A 22,203-nucleotide genomic window follows, 5' to 3' on the forward strand; every position below is an offset into this window, starting at 1 on the left:
AGGAGCTGAATGATACTGAAATGAACTGGTCCTCGGTGTTAGGGGGACTTGGGGTTGTCCCCACTAGCCAGAGAAGGGGCTGGCCCTTCTCCCTTCTCCCACATACAATAAGCTGATGACCCGGAAGAGTTCTTGATTCAAGGAGAAATGTGAGATTCTGTGTCTCCCTCACATGCCTACAGAAAGTGACAGAACCACACCACAAGTTCCAGGCTGTAAAAGGAACAGGACTTTAATATAATATTCAAACATGGCATTTATTATTTACAACAAATAACTACTGTCCCTCCCCAATGGGTTCATAGATGCTGGGGGATGTCAGGGAGCTGAGATGGGGTCGTCCTCTCTCTCTTGGGCTTCAGGGGACTCCAGGAATCAGCTTACAATGCTCCCCTTCCTGTCAGGTGGGAGGAGCTGACCCGGTGCATCGCAAGCTTCCCAGCTGTGTACCGGCTACTGAGGATGAGGCTGTGATCGGCCACTGGTATGGGGCTCGGTATTGGGGCCTGGGGGCTGAGTAGAAGTGTCGGGTTATCTTGGGGGGCCTCCCTCAGAATCATGGCCACCCACCCTGTCCCCACTGCACTGGGTGCTGCAGACCTTGTGCTCAGTGCTGTTAGCCACCAGTACCCCACTTGTCCCTGCCACGGGAGAAATCGTTTACTATCACCTATTTCACAGAGGAGGAAACGGAGTCTCAGGAAGCTGAAGAGAGTCACCCCAGTCACAGGACTGCTCAGTAGTGGAGGTGGGATCCCAGTGCCAGCTATCGGACTCCCCAAGGACACGCTTAGCTCAAAGCTTTACTGAACTCCTAGGAGTCAGTCACCCCAGCCCAGACACTCACTCACCCCTGAACTTGATGATGGCCGGCTCTTCTTGGCCTTGAATATTCTGCTGGCCAACTAGATCTGGGGATCCAGCAGGCAGGACAGGCTGTAGCTACAGTACAGAGAGGCACCTCTGAGCCTACCAGGAGCCACACCTCAGGTGTCCCCCCCACTGCCTTCCCAGCAGCTGGAGTCTGGGTGTCCCAGAGTTCGCCAAGCAATAAGGCCTGGGGCTGAGCAGGGGGCCATGGAGACAGGCTCTCTGGACTGGCCAACATGGAGAGTCCACCCCTGCCCTCACTCAACTCCTGCACAGCCTCAACTATCATTCTCGTTGAGCAGCTCCATGTCCTGGAACCAGGCCCCAAATCACTCCTCCAGCTCTGGTTGTAATTCTTTGCAACCACTGGGAGCAGCAGCATCTCCCTCATGACTCAGTATTCCTGGGACCAGAGGGAAGGAGAGGATGCACACAGGGCCTGGGTGGGGGATGCTGCAGGGGCCTTGTAGGGGGTGAGGGGTGGGGCAGGGGACCAGTCCTGGCAACGCTCCTTCCCACCAGTTCTATCCAGGTTCTACCTGTTCTCAGAATGGGAATAATCAGCCCCTCCTCCAAGAAGTTATCCTTGATGCCATCCTCCCCTCAACCAACCCGCCAATTGGATGGGTCTCCCACTTCTCTGTTATCGAAATCTTCCACTCAATGTAAGATACAGGGGGTGGAACCAGGGACTGTTCTGCCCAGAGGGTCTCTGATTTCCACCTCCTTTCCCTCCCCTGCAGGGAGTGCCACAGCTGCTCACCTCAGTCCTTTCTTAAGGTTGATCTCATTCCCCTGGAAGGTGGAGAGCCAGAGTCCATCAGACAGAATGCCATAGACTGACTAGCCCCTTATGTCCACCCCTTCTCATGGTGCACGACTGCCAGGTCCCCAGAGGGGGCGGAGCATGCAGAGAAAACAGGACTTGGACCTAGGCCGGGCTCTGGGCTCCGGGCTCCAGAGAAGGAGGACATGGGGGGAGGCTGAGGGACCTGGCAGCACAACCCTCTCTGATGACAGACTTGGAGGCTGAGGCCTCAGGCAGAGGGGACTGCTCAGCAACTTATGTGCTGCCTGACTTGGGGGGGGGCCGACCCCTCTCTCCCTCCATGGGGAGCATGGGAGTTAGAGGCTGAGTCCAGCTCAGACAAAACCTCACGCGGCTGTGCCATCAGGCAGCTCTGAGTTTCCCCAGCCTGGGGAACCGGAATGGGTGTCTCAGGTGGAGCCTCTGTTCACTCATCTCTAAGATGGGCCTGATGCCCCAGCTCCCAGGGGCCACTGCGAGGCTCCCAGGAGAGATGTGTCAAGTGCTGAGAGCTCGGAGCACATTTCGGGGGCTCCCGCATCCCAAGGTTCAGGATCGTGGTCCTTCCTGCCTGGCCTCAGGTTCACCCACCTCGAGATAATCACCCATCGCCAGACACAGCATAAGCAGGTCACCAAGGAAAGTGCCAAGATAGGGGATGACACCTTGTGACATTGGGGTGCGGGTGGGATGAGCCCTTGCTCTCAAGTCGACCCCCTGCAGACCCTCCCCTGAAAAGTCCACAGCCACAGCCTCCTGGCCCACCCCAGGGTTCCCACGGGGAACAGCCTAGGACCCTTACTAGCCTCCCCTCAATTCCTCCTTGCTTCACACCCCAAGAACACCACACTCCTCCTCCTCCTCTCCCAGGGCAGGCTTCTAGCAAATCACAGGGTATGCGGTCCCTGTCCCTCCCCACAACAAACCCATCCTGCACCAGCTCTTCCAGGCCATCCCGGTCACTTCTACTGGGGGATTCGGACACTGTGGCACCAAGAGAAAGGGCCCTCCTCTCTTGATTTGAGGCCTCCAGCTGGGAACGCAGAGCCCCTGCCCCACAGGCACACTCACCTGCTGCTGCTGCTGCTCCTTCTCCTGCACCCTCTGGGGGTTGATTTCCGGGGGGCAAACGTGGAAGGCCCCTCCTGTCAGGGTCGAGGACAGTGTCAGTGAGGCCATAGTCCCCTCACCGCATTTCTCTCCAGCACCACTCGCCTCCGACACTGGACATCTGACTCGAGTCAACTGGTACCAATGCCACTCAAGTGCTTACACAAGTGTAAGCTTGGGCTTGCGTCCTGGACTCCCTGAGCCTGTTTCCTCATCTGGAAAGTGTGAGAACTCCAGCTACTTCACAGGTTCTCCTGAGGACTCACTGTCGCACGACTGTCATCACTGTTCTTGCCCTCACCCCTCCAGGGAGCAGGCAGAAAGCTCCCACATTCCTTTCCTCCCTCTTACCTCATCACCCCCATATGAGGCCTGCACCACACGATCACCATCCTTCCATTTCCCTGATGGGGAGACAGAGGCCCAAACAGGGGCAGTGAGTTGCTCAGGGGCCACAGAGGAGAGGCCACTTGGCCCTCCCAGCCAGAGACCCTGTTCCAACATCCTCACCTAACCCCCAGCCCCACCACTGACAACAGTCCTGACCCCCGAGCTCTCGAAGCTTGGTCGTGGGCCGAGGCGTGGATGGAGAGGATGTGGTGTCTTGGGAGTCTGGTTGAATGGCTCCTGCCTGCCCCAGTCTCGTGGAGTGTCTGGCCCCCAGGCTGGGACAGAGGCAATGCCAAACCCTTCTCCTCCCCAAGGAACCACTCAGGATATTCCCCTGCACTGAACTCTTTCTTTATCCACTCAGAAACTGGACCCCCAAGGTGCCACCTCTGATCAACAGGGAAGGGGTGAGAGGACATTTTGCTTCCCTGTTTACATGAAGCTCCTAACTTCCTTTCAGCAGGATCCACTAAGAATCTATCAGTTGCCTAGGCGCTACTCATAAGCCACCTGGGGTATATGTCATTGCCAACCAGGCATTCAGGTGAGACTCCGTTGTTGACTTGAATGACTGTTCTAGGCGTCCAGGGGGGGTCCCAGAACGCACACACATCTGTCTCTGGTCCAGCTGTTCAGATCCAAGGATGAGCATCTTGTTTGTCCACCTGGGCCAGGGGAATTCCCTGCTGTGCCCGTCCCTGGGGTAGGCAGTGTGCTCTCCCCTTGGAGACATGGTGAAGATAGAAGGAGCAGCAGGGGCCTGGCTTCCTGAGGACAGGTTTAGGCTGAGGGATAAACCCACCCAACCACCCAACAGTCTGGGAGAAGCTACATTCAGCAGGACGGAAGTGCATGGAAGCCAGAAATCTGCTGATGGCGCCAGCTCGGCAACTCGCCCTGGAACAGCACAGCCAACACCACTGTGTCCCATGACCAGGGCCTCCTGCCCACAAACGGCACCCCACCTGCCCATGGGCCAAACAGATCCCTAAGCTTGTTAACCTGGACAAGATAGATGGGAACGTTTCAGAGAAAGTTCAAGTGAGAAACTATCAAAACCACAGCTTGCCCAGTCCCCCTCCCCCCGTGGCCCTTCCTCTCTTTCCAGACCCCCAGCCTCCACTCTACCTTGGTCATCAGTTCTCTGCTCAAGGACTCGTCTTGGCTATAGTGCTCCTTAAGTTTTTCAGAGCGCTCCCTGAGGAGAGGGGAAAGAAGGAAGGATAAATTTAGGGATAATGTGAGGGGTCTGAGTGCAAATCTTTTTCTTTGACAACCTGAGAGATTCAAACTGCCTGGAGGAGTGCTCTCACTGGGCTCCTCTGAGGGCTAAGGTCTTGTGAGACTGGGAGGGGGCTCTCCTGTTGGTCACTGGGGTCTCCATTCCCCCGCTATACAGAGCAGCTCTCTTTTGACCACTTTCAGTTTCAACTGGGTATAGAGTTCTGTTGCTATAAACACTTGAAAATCTCCAATGTGGCTCAACCCAGTACCTGGCATTTAGAGAAACCGAATCCTGAAGCAGAATTGGTGCACTAAGGACACCAGGAGACTTAGAGACCCACCGCTGAGGCCCAGGCCCTGTTCCAAGCATTTGCTGCCACCCAGGAGTTCCCAGCTGACTGAGGGGCCAATGGCAGACATACGGGAGATCCCCCATCCACCCTGGTCCTCCTATGGAGAGAGGCCTACCCACCAGGAAACTTCCCCCATGTGTTCTTCAGGTGGCATATGGATGTTTTCTGCAGAACAGAGATGACAGTGCAGGGCGAGGAGAAGTTCTTCAGGATCTTGCACTCCTGGGGAAGGGAAGAGAATGAGCTGTGAGGTGGGGCGCTGGAGCCCTGCTTGCTCTAGCTTCAGTCCCCTTCTATTTAAATCTCCTCTCCTGGATGAGACAGATGCTCAGGGAGCCCCAGAAGGGCACATTTAGGACCCAAAGAGTAACACTCACAAGGAGGAGGATTTTAGCTCAACCCAGGGAGGGAGCCAGGTAGGAAGTGAGCATCCCCGCAGTGGGACCTGAAGTCAAGGTCAGCATTCCCCTGGCAAGAAGGGCCTAGGGACTTGCAGGGGCTTAGACCACACACTGCAATCCTGGGAGCTGATAAAGGTGGAGGCAGTTCCCAAGGCTCCAGAGAGGGGCTCCACTGGGCCTCCCACAGCACACCTGGGCCACCTGGATCCAGCACTCCACCACCCTCACCCTGTCCTGGGCCATCATGCTCGGGTCCCCGAGGCAGGTGGTGACGATGAGGCTGGCCACCCTTCTGAAGTGGTCGATGGTGGCCCGGACGGTGTGTGCCAGGTGCTCATTGCTGGGCTTGTTCCTCTTGCCCCAGGTGGAGCCCAGGCACTGAGAGGGCACCACCTTCCGGAAGAGCTCCTGGGGAACAGGGGGAGTGTCACCCAACATTGCCACACCCCAGCTCTGTGTCCACATCCCCAAAAGTCCCACACAGGGGTCACAGTTTAGAGCTGGAGCTCAGGAAGCTCATGATGTGGCCTGAGCCTTGTGAGAGTCCCTGGCTTTTCTTCTCTGTCCACTGAGCGTACCCAGAGGATGACCCAGGACCCAATACTGGCAGGGAAGGGAGAGGGACATTTGCATCCAGCCCTTCCTGTCTAACTCCAAGCTCCAGATGGTGGCTCACCTCGGCTCATCCCAAGGGGGCATCTTCCAACACACTGATCCCCCTCTGGTCACACTCCCCATTCTGATGCACATTCTCCCCTGGCAGCTACAACCACGGGCCTTGTCTGTCTCCCTTGTAGTGGAGTACACATCAGGTGTCTAATAAGTCCTGAGGCTCTTGGGCTTCCTGAGCAGACGGTTGGGCCACCAGGGACCTGGCTGCATACAGTGAGTTCCCCTCCACTACTGATGTGCCAGGCCCTGCTCACCCTTCCTTCTCTTCAAGGAGCCGGCACAGCCACTCTGTGCAGCAGGTCCTGTTAGTGTCCACCTCTACGCTCTGCAGGTGGAAAGCAAAGGCTTAGGGGTTCAGAAAGTTGCCCAGGTCGTATGGTTGGTAAGGGGTGGAGCCAGGATTCAGGCCCAGATCATAGGAGACTGGATGAGGTCTGGGGCAACGATGGCAGAGGGAAGGCCTACCCCACCCCGCCCTCAGAGCCCAGCTGCTCACTGCATCCATCACGATCAACTGCTCCACCACCAGCTTAGGAGGGAAGGCCGTAGGTTGGGCTTCTTCTCACACTTCTTAGCCACAGGTGGAGATGGACTTCCCACTAGAAATGATGGTCCAGGTGACTCCAACTCAGCAGCTCCCACTCCTGCAGGAGCCCATGTTGGCCCTTGCTCCACCTCCAACACTGCTGGTAGAGGGGACACTGGCTCCAGTGCTAGAGGGTGTGGTGTCAACGGAGCTGGAGCCAGCTCTACCTCCACCACTGCCCACAGCTCTGCTTCTGCTGCTGGCTGAAACTCTGGAGCTGACTCTGGAGCGGGATAAAGAGAAAGGTTCACTCACATAGCTGACTTTCCATGTGTCCTTCTAAATACAGGAAAGATCCCACTTCTCTTCCAGGAATAGCCAGCCTGCAGTCCCCTTTAGCCTCTGGCTCTGCCTCAGTGGCCTCCTAAACTCACAACAGACAAGGAAAATAGGGTCAAGGGAGCACAGCTCTGAACCAGACAAGGTTACCTGCATGTACGTCCCCTTTAGCTTGAAAAAGAGACAGCCCCTGACTGGTCCCACCCTAGTTCTGGTCCAACCCCATCATCTCAAGGTCCTGAGTGTGGAGGCCCTCTGCTCCTGCTCTCATCTCAGAGCAACACTGGATGGTGTGGGTGGCCTCATGTACCTGCTCCTTGTCTAGTGAGTTGGTGGAGTTGAAACCATTGGGCAGCTACTCGACGACCTCCTGAGTGGAGTTCTGCAAAGACTGCCTGGGAGCTGGGCCAGAGGGAATCAGGGGTGGCCTGCACACTGCCACTGAGGCCAACCCCCAAGAGAAAGTCTGCTCCTCAGTTCAGGCACAGAGGGCATCCTGGCAAAGATCTTTGGTCAGGGAGGGAAGGAAATGAAACCTCTAGGGCTCAATAATATACGAGTAGAGGAGCTCACCTTCTCATGCTGTCAGCCATGATCTGGGGTATGAACGTGACAGACCCACCAGGTTTCCGACACCTAACAACAAGCTCCTGCTTAGCAATGGCCTGTCCCACATACCCTGCCTTCCCCACTCCACACAGACACACAAACACACACACACACACTATGAGGGGCCTGGAGTGTGGGGTTGATCAGGTGGGATCACCGTTGTGTCCTGATCTGCACTAACCTTTCCTGGGCTGCCCATGTTACCCTTCACTGCCTCCTGTCAGACACCCAGAGGCGTCAGGGATGAGGGCTGAGCCAATGTAGGCAACAATCAAAAAGATTCTATTTCTGGGTTTTTTTGAGGCCAGATCCTGCAAAAGTTTGGATACAACAACAAAACATTTTTGCTTCTTGGCTGTCTCCATTCAAGTGAGCTGGATGGGGGGCTGTGGGTGCCTGGTTACCAGAGTTCTAAGATCTGTTGAGGCCTAGGACCAAGGAGATGGGGTCATTTTTCAAGATTCCTTTACCTGGGACCCTTACCTCAATCAGATTTCTCCAGAGCTGCCCATTGAGCCCGGGCTGCTCACCCTCCTCTCTCATGTCACTTCCTGAACTGTACACAAGGAGCCTACACAGCCCTAGCCACAGTTCCCTGGAAACCTAACTCAGGTCCTAGCTTTGAGGAGACAGAGATGAATGCAGACCTCCTCTTTCTTACCAGTTCTGCATCCTGGGAAAGTCCCTGTGCCTCTCAGGTCCTCCCTAGTCTCCAAACCTGCACCATGGGGATCAGGCTAGAATCTACTTCCTAGGGACCTCACCCGGTGTATATGAGATAATATCTATTACCCCTGTGGGCTGGTGTCACATGTACCTAAGGCACAAACTTAGAGATGGAAGAATAACAAGAAGGGGTGACATGTAGCACAGAACACCACTCAAAACAGGCCTGGATTCTAGCAATGTGATATTGGAACAGTCACTTCCAACTTGGCCTCATTTTCAGGTCAGCATCATGAGGGGTTTGAAACTAACGGAAATTTAGATACTGCCTTCTGTGGCATAAAACCATTCAACTGTTTCCTGTTTTATGGAGAATGAGACCCAAGGGCCTCATCTTGGCCTATGAGGTGAGAAGCCTCCACAATGGTACCCAGTAAACCCCACTCATGGCATAGCCATCCCCGTGGAACCACTAAGTGGTTAGTAACTGGCTTATGAACATAATAAGAGCCAATGTGATGGGATGTCTTGTCTAAATTTTAACTACACAAGTCTCTCACTTCCTCTTACTCCCTCTCTCATGTTCCATCTCTCCCTCTCACTCTGTCGAATCCCTGTAACTGAGGAATCAAATACCAGTGTTTTGGGACTGCCCAATGTGGAGGCCTATAGAGGAGACAAGCACGGGAGTGCCCAGGCCAACAGACAGAAAGGAACTTAGGCTCTCAGTCCAAACTGAACCCTGAAGGCTGAGAGTGACCTTGGGGGCTTGTCCTCCCCCAGTTGAGCCTCAGTTGAGGCCACAGCCCCAACCTGTTCAACTCAGTGAGGCAGAGGCACCCAGCTAAAACGTGCCTGATTGCTGATACACACAAATTGTGAGATAGTCAACATTTGTAGTTTTGAAAAGCAAGGTTAGGGGCAATGAAGTCAGAGAGGGAAAGGTAACTGACACAGCCTACCAGGCCCTGGCCCTACCTTCCACCCCAGCTCCTGTTCTCTCCTCCCAGCCTCCCTCCAGCTGCACTGGCCATATTTCTGACCTCCTCTGGCCAAACTCACTTCTGCCTGTGAGACTCAGGACCGGTGGTGCCATCTCCCTGACACACTGCTCCCAGACCCCTGAAGGGCTGGCTCCCTCTTGTCATTCTGGTCCCAGCAAATGTCACCCTATTGAGGCCTTTCAGACCCTCCTACCAAGTGACGCCCAACCCTCCCTTACAGCCTCCTGCTGTGTTTCTCTACAGCACTTGCTGAGAGGAACTTACCCACGGCTCTCAGAATCAGTGACAAAGATGGAGAACTCAAAGGTTTTGCAGGTACCAATGCCTGTGTTTCTCATCCCCTAAGCCATCAGATGTCTCCTTTGGATCCCACTGCTGCCACCAAACTGGTACAAAACAAAACTGAGTAAATTTTAAACATCTTATCGGCTTTATTCAACAGTTCATGAATCAGGCAGCATCCAGTCTAGCAGAGAGAAAGGAGCTCCAAGGAGCTGTACAAAATGAAAGACTTTTATAGGCAGAAGGGAGCAGGAACAAGGAAATTACACTACACCAAAAAGAGGGCTGGTTACTGCAAGGTTACCTTCCTTTAGGGGATGGCAGGGCTCTATTAGGAAGGTGACCTACCTGCTGCTCATCAGGCGATTCCCAATTGACTGGTTTATGATTCTATTCCTGGGAGGGCAAAAAGTCTAATTAAATCTCGGCTTGTTGATGTGAGACTTAGGCTAAGTGGCTCTATTAGGGCCTGGTGTCTTGTTTTATTATTTTATTTATTTTTTTTTTTTGTGAGGGAGATCAGCCCTGAGCTAACATCCATGCTGATCCTCCTCTTCCTTTTTCCTGAGGCAGACCAGCTCTGAGCTAACATCTATTGCCAATCCTCCTCCTTTTTTCCTTCCCCAAAGCCCAGGTAGATAGTTGTATGTCATAGTTACACATCCTTCTAGTTTCTGTATGTGGGATGTAGTCTCAGCATGGCTGGGGAAGAGGTGCGTCGGTCACGCCTGGGATCCGAACCCAGGCCGCCAGTAGTGGAGCATGCGCACTTAACAGCTGGGCCTGCCCTGGTGTCTTGTTTTAAACACATTACTTCTGCTGGTCCCTGATTTCCCCAGTTACACCCCAGCTGTCCCTTCATTGACCATTGTTAGTCACACACCCACTGCACCTGCCTCCAGTCCTTCCCCCTCAACACCGTAATCTCACACACAGCTCCTCCCGACACTATCATGACGTCTCCCACCACACGTCCCCTATACTTTCCACACTGCCAGCAAGATGCTTCACAAACACCACAACCATTTATGTCCAATGGGCTTAGAGGTCTAACCGTGCACTGGGAATCAGGAGTCACAGGGTCTGTCACTTGGCCTCCAATCACCTACTGTACCCCAGCTGAAGGGCTTACCCTGCAGAGAGACTCAGTTGTAGCCAACTCCATCGAACAACATCTTTGCCCCAGGCTTCCTTCAAAATGCTCCACCCACTTTCTGCCCCAACTGCTCCTTGAGGGGTCATTTTGGGGTAGCCTTCGAGGCCACCTTGGTGATTTTGTGCCCAGGCACAAACGGCTCTTGGCCGACAAACACTTTAACCATACCCCCTGAAATCATATAGCACAGGTAACCAGTGAATGGGTGCAAATTATTTTACCTCAAGACACCTAAGGAATATTTCACACCAGGAGCATCCACTTTTGGGTTTCACTGTGGGCTGATATCACAAGGCTCTCACCCAGTGAGCGTCTCTCTTCCCCAGCTCTCTGAGCAGCTTTCTCCAGGCTATATTGTGCAACGCACTATTGTTTCTCTCTCAGCCTGCTTCCCTCAGGTCGCAGGTCCCCTGAGTTTCCTGCCCTGACAGGCTACCACCAACCCATAGAAACAATGTCAGTCCTATAGCACTGGGTGTTCAGTTCTACTAGGATTGACTGACTGGACTGGGCACAGATGCGGTGGCCCTACCCACACAAAATCAGGAAACTGAGGCAACTAAGAAGTATCAACAACCTTAACAGAACATGGACAACAACTCCATAGGAACATATCCTAACCCCTGAACAACACTCTCATGAGTCTCTCGCCTAAATGGTTTTAGAAAATGGCCTGGACCTAGACTGTCTACACCGGCCAAGGAAGGAGGGGTTGGTGCCTTTCCTAGAACCACACTTGCTGAGTGTACATCAACAGAGAAGTTCAAACCTACCTTCACCAAATGGCCCAAGAGGTTAAAATATTGCATAATATTACCCAAATCTTTGAATAGATACCAAAGGCCCCCGAGGTCACTGACCTATTTTCATGGCTGGTCTCTCCAAGTTGGGGACAATGGAAATGGACTGGATTTTAGACTGTTGCTTGTATAGTCATAGGATTTGTTACTATAGCCCTCGTCGGATGTTTACTCTCTTGGCTACAACTTGCCCTACCCCTAATAACTCCATTAATTACACTTATTAAATATACCAGGCAACTTAAAATTAACCAATACCCTGATTAACTTAAAAAATTCAAAATTTTTATGTGGAAAATCTGCTTAACATAGAATACACCGTTTTAAGTATTTCAAAGTATACATTTCTGTGGCTTTTAGCACAATGATTATGTTGTGTGGCTATCACCACTATCTAATTCCAGAACATTTTCAACACCCCCAAACAAACCCATACTCATTCACAATCTATTTTCTGCTAACCCAAACCCATGGAAACAACTCATCTGTTTTCTCCCCCTATGGATTTTCCTATTCTGGACATTTCATTCAAATGGCATCCTGTTATCTATTGCCTTTGTGGATGGCTTCAGTGAGCACACATGTTTCAAGATTCACCCATGGCCAAGCATGTAGCAGTACTTAATTCTTTTTTATGGCTTATAATATCCTATATTATGAATAGGCCACATTTGGTTTATGCAGTGATAACTGGATAGAAATTTGGGTTTGTTTCACTTTTGGACCATTGTGAACACTGTTGCTTTGAATGTCTATGGGCAAGTTTGCTCTTTTGGACATATCTACCATGGGCCTCTCCAGGTCAATGGTAATTCTAAGTTTAAGATTTTAGAAAATGCCAAGCTGTTTTCTGCAGTGCCTGCATCATTTTACTTTCCCACCAGCAATGTATGTGGGTTTCCCTTTCTACACATCTTTACCAACACTTGTTATTTTCCATTATGTTGAATATAGCCTTCATTTTGAGTGTGAAATAGTATCACATTGTGCTTTGAATTTGTATTTTCCTAATAATTAATGATACTGAGCAACTATCTTGTGCTTATTGGCCATCTATGTATTTCCTGGAGACATGTCTATTCCAGTTGCTTACCCTGTTTCATTGACTTGTCTTTTATAATTGAGTTCTAAGAGATCTTTATATATACCCCATATAAGAGCCTTCTCACGTATATAAGTTGCAAATAGTAGGAGACTTCAAAGACCACTTTTAACGGATAGAATATCCATACAGAAAATCAGGAAATAGCAGACATGAAAACATTAAATACTAAATGGACCTATCAGACACACACAGAATATTTTACTGGACAGCAACAAAATGTACACTCTTCTCAAGGGCACACAGACTATTTTCCAGAACAGATCACATGTTAGGTCACAAAACAAGTCTTAACAAGATTAAAGAAGACTGAAATAATACCAAGTAACTTTTCTAAACACAATGGCATGAAACTAGAAGTCAATAACAGAAGGAAAACTGGAACATTCATAATATGTGGAAGTTCAACAAAAACTCTTAAACTTAAAAGTAGATCAGGGTGCAGACAGGTGCTGTAGCGGTTAAGTGCATGTGTTCCGCTGCTGGCGGCCTGGATTCGGATCCTGGGCACGCACCAACCCATGCTTGTCAGGCCATGCTGTAGTGGCATCCCATATAAAGTGGAGGAATATGGGCAAGGATGATAGCTCAGGGCCGGTCTTCCTGAGCAAAAAGAGGAGGATTGGCATGGATGTTAGCTCAGGGCTGATCTTCTTCACACACAAAAAATGTAGATCAAAGAAGAAATCAAAAGGGAAATTAGAAAACAGCTCAAAACATACAAAAAGAAACAATAGGGACCGGCCGGGTGGCACAAGCGGTTAAGTGCGTGTGCTCCACTGCGGCGGCCCGTAGTTCGCCGGCTCAGTTCCCGGGTGCACACCAACGCACCGCTTGGCAAGCTATGCTGTGGCAGCATCCCATATAAAGTGCAGGAAGATGGGCACGGATGTTAGCCCAGGGCCAGTCTTCCTCAGCAAAAAATAAAATAAAATAAAATAAAAGAGGATTGGCAGATGTTAGCACAGGGCCAATCTTCATCACACACACACAAAAAGAAACAATATGGGCCGGCCCTGTGGCTTAGCGGTTAAGCGCGTGCTCTCTGATGCTGGTGGCCCGGGTTCGGATCCCGGGCACACACCGACGCACCGCTTCTCCGGCCATGCTGAGGCCGCGTCCCACATACGGCAACTAGAAAGCTGTGCAACTATGGCATACAACTATCTACTGGGGCTTTGGGGCGAAAATAAATAAATAAATCTTTAAAAAAAAAAAAGAAACAATAAACACACCAAAACTTATAGGCTGCAGCAAAAATAGTACTAAGAGGAAAATTTATAGTGATAAACTTGTACATTACAAGAGAAGAAAGATGTCAAAGAAACAACCTGACTTACAACACACAGCATTAAAAAAAGAAAAAATGAAACCCAAAGTTAGCAGAAGGATGGAAGTCACCAAGAGGAGAGTGGAAAAAAAATGAAAGACAGTATGGACGATTAATAAAAGTAAAAGTTGAGTTTTGTAAAAAATAAAATTGAGAAACCCTTAGATAAAATATCTAGGAAAACAAAGAAAGATGACTCAAACTAAATCAGAAATGAAAGAGGAGGCATTGCAACGGATGCTTCAGAAAGAAAGAGATCAGAAGAGACTATTCTGAACTAGTGTACACTCATAAATTGCATAACCTAGACAAAATAGATAAATTCCTAGAAACAACCTACAAAAGCTGAATCATGAAGAAATAGAAATCTTGAACAGACCAGTAACAAATAAGCAGACTGAATCAGTAATCAAACACCTCCCAATGAGAAGGGACTTCTCCACTCTGCCTGACCTTAGCCAGCCTGCCCCAGCGCCAGGCTGACTCCTGTGGACCTAGCTGGCTCCCTGCAGGCTTCTGCAAATCCAGGCCCCTGGCTCACCCTGGAGCATGCCAGCTCTGGCGGCCCCAAGCAGCATCCCTGACACCAGGCTCCCACCAGGCTCCTGGGAACCCAGGGCCCCATCTCAGCCTAGGAGCTGCCATCTTAAACAGCCCAAGGTGGCTCTTGTGACCACAAGTGGTATCCTTGGCACCAGGCTCCTGGTGGGCTTTGGTGAATCCAGACCCTGGCTCACCCAAGGTCCTGCGTATGCCAGGCAGCCACAGGCAGCATTCACAGCCACAGGCAGCTTCTGTAACAGGGCAAACCCAAGACCCCAGTGGGCTCCCACAAACGCAAGACCCCAGGTCACTCCAGCACTTGCTGGCTCCAGCAACCCAGGTAGATTCCATGACACCAGGCTCCCAGGGGGCTGCTGGGAACTCAGGCCCATGGATCACCACACCACCTGCCAGTTCCAGCAGCTGTAGACAGCTCTTATGGAACGAGGCTCCTTGCAGGCTCCCACAAAACCAGGCCCCCAGTTTACCCAGGTGCTTGCTGACTCAGGCGGCCCCAGGCAGCTCCCATGGCACCAGGCACCGGCAGGTTCCCATGAACCCAGGCTTCCATCTTGATCCAGTGCCTGCTGGCTTCTGCAGCCTCAGGCAGCTCCTGTGGCCCCAGGATCCCAGCAGGCTCCCAGGAATCCAGACTTCTGGCCTACCACAGCACAAGCTGTCTCTCATGGTGCCAGGCTCCTGGCAGTCTCCCATGAACCAAGGCTCTCAGCTCATCCCAGCACTGGCGAACTCTCATGGCCCTGGATGACTCCTGTGGCTGCAGGCTCTCAAAGAGGACCTGCCAAAACAGGCTCCAGTGGGGCTACTCATGATCTCAGGGTGCCAGCTGTGCCCAGGGCCAGACACAATACCATAGACCCAAGCTTTCCACTCACCCCAGTACCAGGCTTTCCAAGGACTCCAGCAGCAAGCTTGCCCCTGGACACCACCAGATGGCCTACCCAGGACCCCTAGATGGGATGACTATGAAGGCTTTGGTTTGCTAAAGCCAGTCTGTAAAGGGTGGAAGAGGTGCCTACTTCCTCAAATTTGCAGACACCAATGGAAGGCCACAAGGATCATGAATAATCAAAGACTCATGACACCACCAAAGAAAAAGAATAAAACTCCAATGACCGACCAAGCAATGGAGATATAGGAACTATGACACAAAGGCTTCAGAACAACCCTCTTTGAGAAATTCATAAAACTCTAAGGAAACATAGATAGACTACTAAATGAAATAAGGAAACAGTGCATGAACAAGTGAGAAGTTCATTATAGAAACAGAAATCATTAAGGAAAAACAAACAGAAATCCTAGAATTGAAGAACACAACGACTGAACTGAAGAATTTAATAGAGAGGTTCTAAATCAGATTCAACCATGTACAAGAAATAATTAGTGAACTAGAAGATGTGTCGTTTGAAATCATCCAGTCAAAGAAACAAAAAGAAAAATGGTACTGCATAGGAATGGGGAAAGGCAGTGTGAATTATGGGATACCATGAAAAGAAATAGATAAGCATTATTAAAGTACCAGAGAAGACAGGGATAAAGGAAAAGAGTGTTTACTTAAAAAAAAAATAGCAGCTTGTATCACTATGAGTTTCCCTCTCAGGACTGCTTTTGCTGCATCCCATATGGTTTGATATGGCATGTTATCATTTTCGTTTGTTTCCAGATAGTTTTTGATTTCTCCTTTAATTTCATCAATGATCCATTGGTTGTTCAGTAGCATGTTGTTTAATCTCCACATTTTTGTCACTTTCCCAGTTTTTTTTTCATGGTTCATTTCCAGTTTCATAGCCTTATGGTCTGAAAAGATGCTTGTTATGATTTCAATCTTCTTAAATTTATTGAGGCTTGCTTTGTTTCCCAACATATGGTCTACCCTAGAGAATGTTCCATGCGCGCTTGAGAAGAATGTGTAGTCAGCTGTTTTTGGATGGAGTGCTCTGTATATGTCTACTAGGTCCATCTCGTCCAGTTTTTCATTTAAGTCTAATATTTCTTTATTAACTTTTTGTCTGGATGATCTATCCATTGCTGTAAGTGGGGTGTTAAGATCCCCTACTATTATTGTGTTGTTGTTGATTTCTCCTTTTAGGTTTGTTAATAGTTGCTTTATGTACATTGGTGCTCCTATGTTGGGTGCATATATATTTATAAGTGATATGTCTTCTTGATGGAGTGTCCCTTTTATCATTATATATTTCCCTTCTTTGTCTTTCTTAACCTGTTTTATCTTGAAGTCTACTTTGTCTGATATGAGTATGGCAACACCTGCTTTCTTTTGTTTGCCATTAGCTTGGAGTATTTTCTTCCATCCTTTCACTCTGAGCCTGTGCTTGTCTTTAGTGCTAAGATGTGTTTCCTGAAGGCAGCATATTGTTGGGTCTTGCTTTTTAATCCATCCTGCCACTCTGTATCTTTTGATTGGAGAGTTCAATCCATTTACATTTAGGGTAATTATTGATATATGAGGGCTTAATGTTGCTGTTTTGTCACTTATTTTCTGGTTCTTTTGCATTTCCTTTGTTTCTTGTCCCATTTGTTTTGGACTGCCAATTCAGTTTGGTTGTTCTGTCTTATGATTCTTCTAGTTTTCTCTTTGTTTATCATATGTGGTTTTGCTTTGATTATTTGTTTAGTGTTTACCTTGAGGTTTGGGCAAAAAATCTTGTGTATGAGATAGTCCATTATCTGATAGCCTCCTATTTCCTTATACTAAGTCAATTCAGTCACTTTCCTCTTCCCCTTAAGTGATACAATAAGTTAGGAAACAGATCTGTTGACAAACACAAAAAAGCTAGATCTAGCCTCAGCCTGAGGGACAACAACATAAGAAACTAGTGGAGAGGAAACATTCTTCTCAAACCACAATGAAACAGTCACCACAATGGATTGTGTGCTAAGCCACAGTGAAATCTCTAAAGAGTCCAAAAATCAGAAATCTATAAGTAACCATATTACGGGACCTTAAAGCAATAAAAATAAAAAATAATCACAAAATATTGGCTCCCCTCCCCCAACCTATCCACTTGAAAATCTGTCCACACCCTTCTAAATCTCTCAGGTTACAGAGAGGATCCAGACAGACAGGACAAACTCTTTAGAAATGAGCAGCACTGAGAGCAACATGAGCCAAATCCATGGCGTGGAGACTAAGGGACAGAAGAGACACAGCCTCCACTGCAGGTATCAGGGAATATCAACTCTACATGAAGAAGCTGAGCACTTCCCTCCAGGAGCCAGAATAACACCACAATAAAACCAACAACAGCAGAATGAAGTGAGGATTCACGAGGCAGGAAAAACAATGCAGACCTAAGCAATGGAGTTAAGGGCTGGCTCTCTGGAAAGACTTGTACCAGTGAGAAACCTTGCGCAGTCTGACCAAGAGGAACAGACAAAGGCACCAAACTGTACCATCAGGTACAAGAAACTACCGAAACTGCTTTAACGTGATAGGAGAACATAGTGGATAACTCTGACCAAGACATCAGCGGTCCTCAACTGGAGCTGTCCTTCCACCAGAATGCATCTGGAAACACGCAGGATGGGTTTTGTTTCTTGTTTTGTGTTGCCCTAATGGTTGTTGCCCTGGGGGTCCCGGAGATCCTGAACAGCCAGTCACATAGAGCCGTTTCCCTCCTGAAGTGTTACTGACATCTGGGAAGACGAGCACTGATCCAGATTAAATGAACTATGTGGTAGGGAAATGTTTTCCATGGATGTATAACAGGCAAAAGATGGTACCCTCAATACATAAGGAATATTGAGAAACCAATGTTTACAACTACTAAACTGTAAGAGAGCGGGAAAATCAGAAACATAGCCAATAAACACACCAAAAATATATCCAACTTATTCGTACAGGTGGAGAAATATGCATGTAAAGCACAGGGAAGAGTTGAGGAGATTACACACCAAATTTTACTACCAACAAGGAATAAAAGTTGGGAGGTAGGTGAGAAATAGGAGTTTTTACCACTTCTTACCTTATATATTTCTGTAGTGCTTTAATACTTACAAAAGAGAATGTACTCTACTCAAAAAGATGTTTAAAATTTTAAAGAAATTATTAAAATGTTCAAAATGACTTCAGTTCATGGATATTCATTAAAACACAAATGGAAAGAACCTCCCCAAGACTTTAAGACTCTTAAAGTCTCCTATAACTTTTCTAATAGTTACTATGTCGATTTTATTTCACATTTAGATCCTAACTCATTGGAATTTACATTTGTGTGAGGGATGCAACAGAAGCTGATTTTCTCCTGTTCAAGTGGAAAAACAAGGATCCAGGCACCGTTCATTGTGTAGGTCTGGCTTTCCCAGCAGACCTGCAATGCCTCCTTTCCCAGCGGCTAAACCTTGACAACTACCGCTGCCTCTCGAGCACCCTAGAACTGGCGGGGTGAGCTCTGCAGCCTGGGCTCCCTGTCTGCAAGGGGCAGCTACCAGCAGAGCCTTCTCCCAAGACAGCAGCAGGCATGCTGCACAAAGAAGTGGTCAGTGGCATTCTGCTGCATAGCAGGAAACCCCTCATGATGAGCAGGCAGTGGGGGAGCCCCGAGCACAGGCACTGACCTCGGCGGGGGGCACCAGGCTGCTAAGGCAGGGAGCCCCCTCCCTTCAGCTCGTCCAGCTCCTCCTGCAGCGTGTGCACCTGGCTGTCGGCAGCTGCCCCTCTTCAGCTCGCCATTCTTCTCCACCTGCTCCCACAGGTGGCACCCGTGCTCCTGTTCCCCTGGGAGCAGAAGCAGTAGGAGTGCAGCGAGTTGAGGAGTTCTTGGGCCCCCAGTGCTGACAGGATGACCTTTCTGAGAGACGTGGGGCCGGTGTTGCTGTGCTTGCTCTGCACAGCTTCTGTGTCTGGCTTTAAGGTGACATCTGTTGGAGGGTGGAGGGGCTCTGGGAGGCTTTCTGAGGCATCATTGTGAATGATGAACTTGAGGGTTCTGGGCCAAGCCCTAGTCAGGCACAAGGCTGGTCCCTCTGCAGCTGGGCTCCACATCTCTCTTCAACCTCTTTCGGTCAACAGCCTCGTGGGGGACAGATGACCTTTCTCGAGTGTGCTCTGAGAAGAAAGTGTAAGAAAGTTGCCAGCCAATAAATCTGCACACCCCAGATCCTGAGGGATAAAGTCATCCACGGAAATGCCACTCTTACCTAAGAGACCCTGGCAGGGAAGAGGGGGGTCTCATTGTCAGCATCCATAGCAGACATGTTTGCATCTCCCTGGCTGCCTGATGCTGTGGAGGCCACACTGTATCCTGGAGTTCCTTCCAGAGACTCTGCACCTGCTCCTGACTGGTGGCTTCTTGGGTAGCCCTGGGTGCAGGTTCACCCTGCACAGTGGCTCGCTTCAACTTGCGGGAGCCCTGCTAGGCCCTCAGGTTTTCCCTCAAGGACAACGATGAACCTGCAGCTCCTTTCCCATCTGCTTCACTCGCATGTTCCTTAGGTCCCCGGTGGCCTTCCTGGTGTCCTTTCTCCTGGGGCAGCCACGGACTTCAGCCCCCCCTTCTCAGTCAGGTGGTAGATGGAGGGCACGGCCATGGCTTGAGCATGTAATACTGACCATCCAGCCTTTCCGAGAGCTTTTTTTTTGGTGAAACGTTCACTACAGACGAAAGAATGCTTAGTGGGGTCTAGTCATCCCTGTGAACAGCTTTTAACCACTGAACCAGACATTGAGCCCTTTATGTGGAGCCTGCAAGGATAAATGAAAAAGTAACTAGAAAGAAAGGATTAAATGTCTACCCCTAAAATAATCAAGTATAGAAACAAAACAAGTGTTTTTGGGAACACCGACACCTGTAGCCAATTTACCCATTTAAACCTTTAGTAAAGATTTAAGAAGCACCTTCTGCTTGCAAGTTATTACTGGAATAGAAAGATGAAAGACCCACTGTCTACCTTAAGAAACTGACCATCTAAGGCAGAGGAGGAAGAAAGGTGAATACCTCCTCCCAGGCTGTGGTAAGTGCCCTGTAGGGACACAGACACTCGGGCAGATAGCACAGTATGGCATCAAGACAACAGGAAAGGCTTCAGGAAGCCTCAGAAATAGTTCCTAGAAGCTCATGGCTACCCAACCCTCCTGCTGTCCATGGGACGTAGTGCTAAAACGGCGAGGGTTGGTCCCCCTATTTCAAAGCCAGGCCAGGTGTCGGACAGCAGAGCCTCCCAGGCACTCAGCGGGGCGTCTGGCCACAGCTCTGCTCGAGTAGCTGAGGTATGCAGGACTGCCGCCAGGAGAAGGTCAGCCCCAAGGGTTGTGGTTGCGTGTTCCTCCTGTCCTCCCCTTACCAGGAGGAAAGCTGTTCTCTGTACAAAGCAACAAGCCCCTGCAAGGTACTGACCAAGACACTTCATCATCTCTTCTCCTCATTAAGGTAAATTCTCTATTTAGACCAAACTCTGCACATGGGGGTTTGGGGGGTCTCTCTCAAGGGCTTTCTGCTCCACCTGAGGTCATCTAGCCCCCCTGAGTCCGCTGTGGACCAGACCAGGTGGATACTAGGTCCTCAGGGAGTTCCAAGCAACATGACCTTCTAACCTTTCTCAATGCTTTGTGACTAGTTACCAAAGGACCACCACCTCCTTTGCCCCCAGACCACGTTAAACAATGACACATGCCAAGAGCAACCTTCACTGCAGTGCTTTGCCTCATTCTCAAAAACAGTAACAAAACTTATGGGACACAGGCTCTGAAGGAACTGTCAAGAAAGCAGGGTGGCTGACCTATGAAACAAGCTCACATTACTAGTTCTTTGGATAGATTGTAACAACTTCCGACTTAGAACAAACCACTGTAAACCTTCAATAATTCTACAGACAAGTGGCATTCAGCTCTTTCAAAATACAACAAGAACCTGCAATGCAAAACAAAAGGATCTGCCAGGAGATTTTCAAAGTAAAATGTGTTCAGTGCACTGTTTTGGGACCTCCAGTGCGGAGTCCGCAGGAAAGGACTCACTGAACTGGCTGAATTCCAGAAGCCCTCATGAAGGGAGCCAAGCCAGGGGACAGGCAAACTCCTCACCATGCTGTCGGAGCCCAAGGAAGAAGTGAAGAGAGAGCCCCTTCCCCGAGTCCCCAGGGTAAACCCCCGGGTGAGGAGTGGGCCATGCCCTCCACCACCCAGGATGCTGTCAAATGCAGAGTCCACTGTCAGATGCCTCTCCAGGACTCACCTCCAGTGCAGAGCCACCTTTCCCTGCACTGCCAGGACCCGTCTAGCAAGAGCATCTGGGAGGTGCGTCCATCCCGGAGGTACAAGCGGCTTTTGCTCAGCCACATTCCTGATCACAGAGATCAAGGCAGGCTCACTGCCATCAAAAGAGCAGAAAAGTCACAGCAAATGCCAGAAGATAGTGACCTAAGGAAGAGCGTTTCCAGAATACCCTGTTTCCCGACATTGTAGGCCTCAGCCCAAATCAATGGAGAGCACGGTGGTCATGGGGTGGGACTGAGAGGGTGGTGGAGGCCATAAGGTGGGTGCTGGTGGCCATGGGGAGGCCGTAGTGGCCCGAGGCACCCAGAGCAGAGATGGTGGCACAGACCAAGGCCACACAGTGCCCGGTGCTGACTCACCTGCTGGACCGGCCCGGAGGGCCTGAGCACAGAGTGCCGCCTGCCTCAGGCTGAACCTCGAAGCAGGCTGACCAGGCGGCAGGATGGCATTGTTTTTAACTCCTTTTTCTTTTCCTGGCAGCTGCAACGTAAGTTTACTGAAATCTCAGTTTGGGAACGGTACAGTAGACTAGTAGGCAATATTTCAATGGTTTGTGGCATCTGGCCACTTAAACGTGAGGTGGCTGACTTCCAAAGGAGCATGTTCAGCAGATGTATTTCTGGTGACGTTTGTTTAAAAAAGATAAAGAATCAGACAGTGATGCACTGTTTGCTGGGGGTACACGGTGGGGGAAGGAATAGAATTATTTACTTCTCCATCTGTTCTCAGGTTATTACCGCTTACATACCTACGACCATTCCCAGGAGAG

At 49.9% G+C, this 22,203-nt stretch overlaps 1 protein-coding gene across 1 annotated transcript in view; it reads right to left on the reverse strand.

Moving 5' to 3' along the window:
• Window positions 1-393: 393 nt before the first annotated feature.
• LOC131410571 (ral-GDS-related protein-like) overlaps window positions 394-22,203 on the reverse strand; it is a 221,444-nt gene continuing 199,634 nt past the window's right edge. The window contains exons 5-10 of the mRNA XM_058548689.1: window positions 6,083-6,153; window positions 5,385-5,564; window positions 4,875-4,977; window positions 2,750-2,823; window positions 852-942; window positions 394-513 (exon numbers count right to left, since the gene is read on the reverse strand). Coding sequence (XP_058404672.1) covers window positions 401-513; window positions 852-942; window positions 2,750-2,823; window positions 4,875-4,977; window positions 5,385-5,402 — 399 coding nt within the window. The 5' untranslated portion in view covers window positions 5,403-5,564; window positions 6,083-6,153 and the 3' untranslated portion in view covers window positions 394-400. The remainder of the gene's footprint in view (window positions 514-851; window positions 943-2,749; window positions 2,824-4,874; window positions 4,978-5,384; window positions 5,565-6,082; window positions 6,154-22,203) is intronic.

This window comes from Diceros bicornis, chromosome 10, assembly GCF_020826845.1.
Source record: "Diceros bicornis minor isolate mBicDic1 chromosome 10, mDicBic1.mat.cur, whole genome shotgun sequence".
NCBI lineage: Eukaryota > Metazoa > Chordata > Mammalia > Perissodactyla > Rhinocerotidae > Diceros > Diceros bicornis.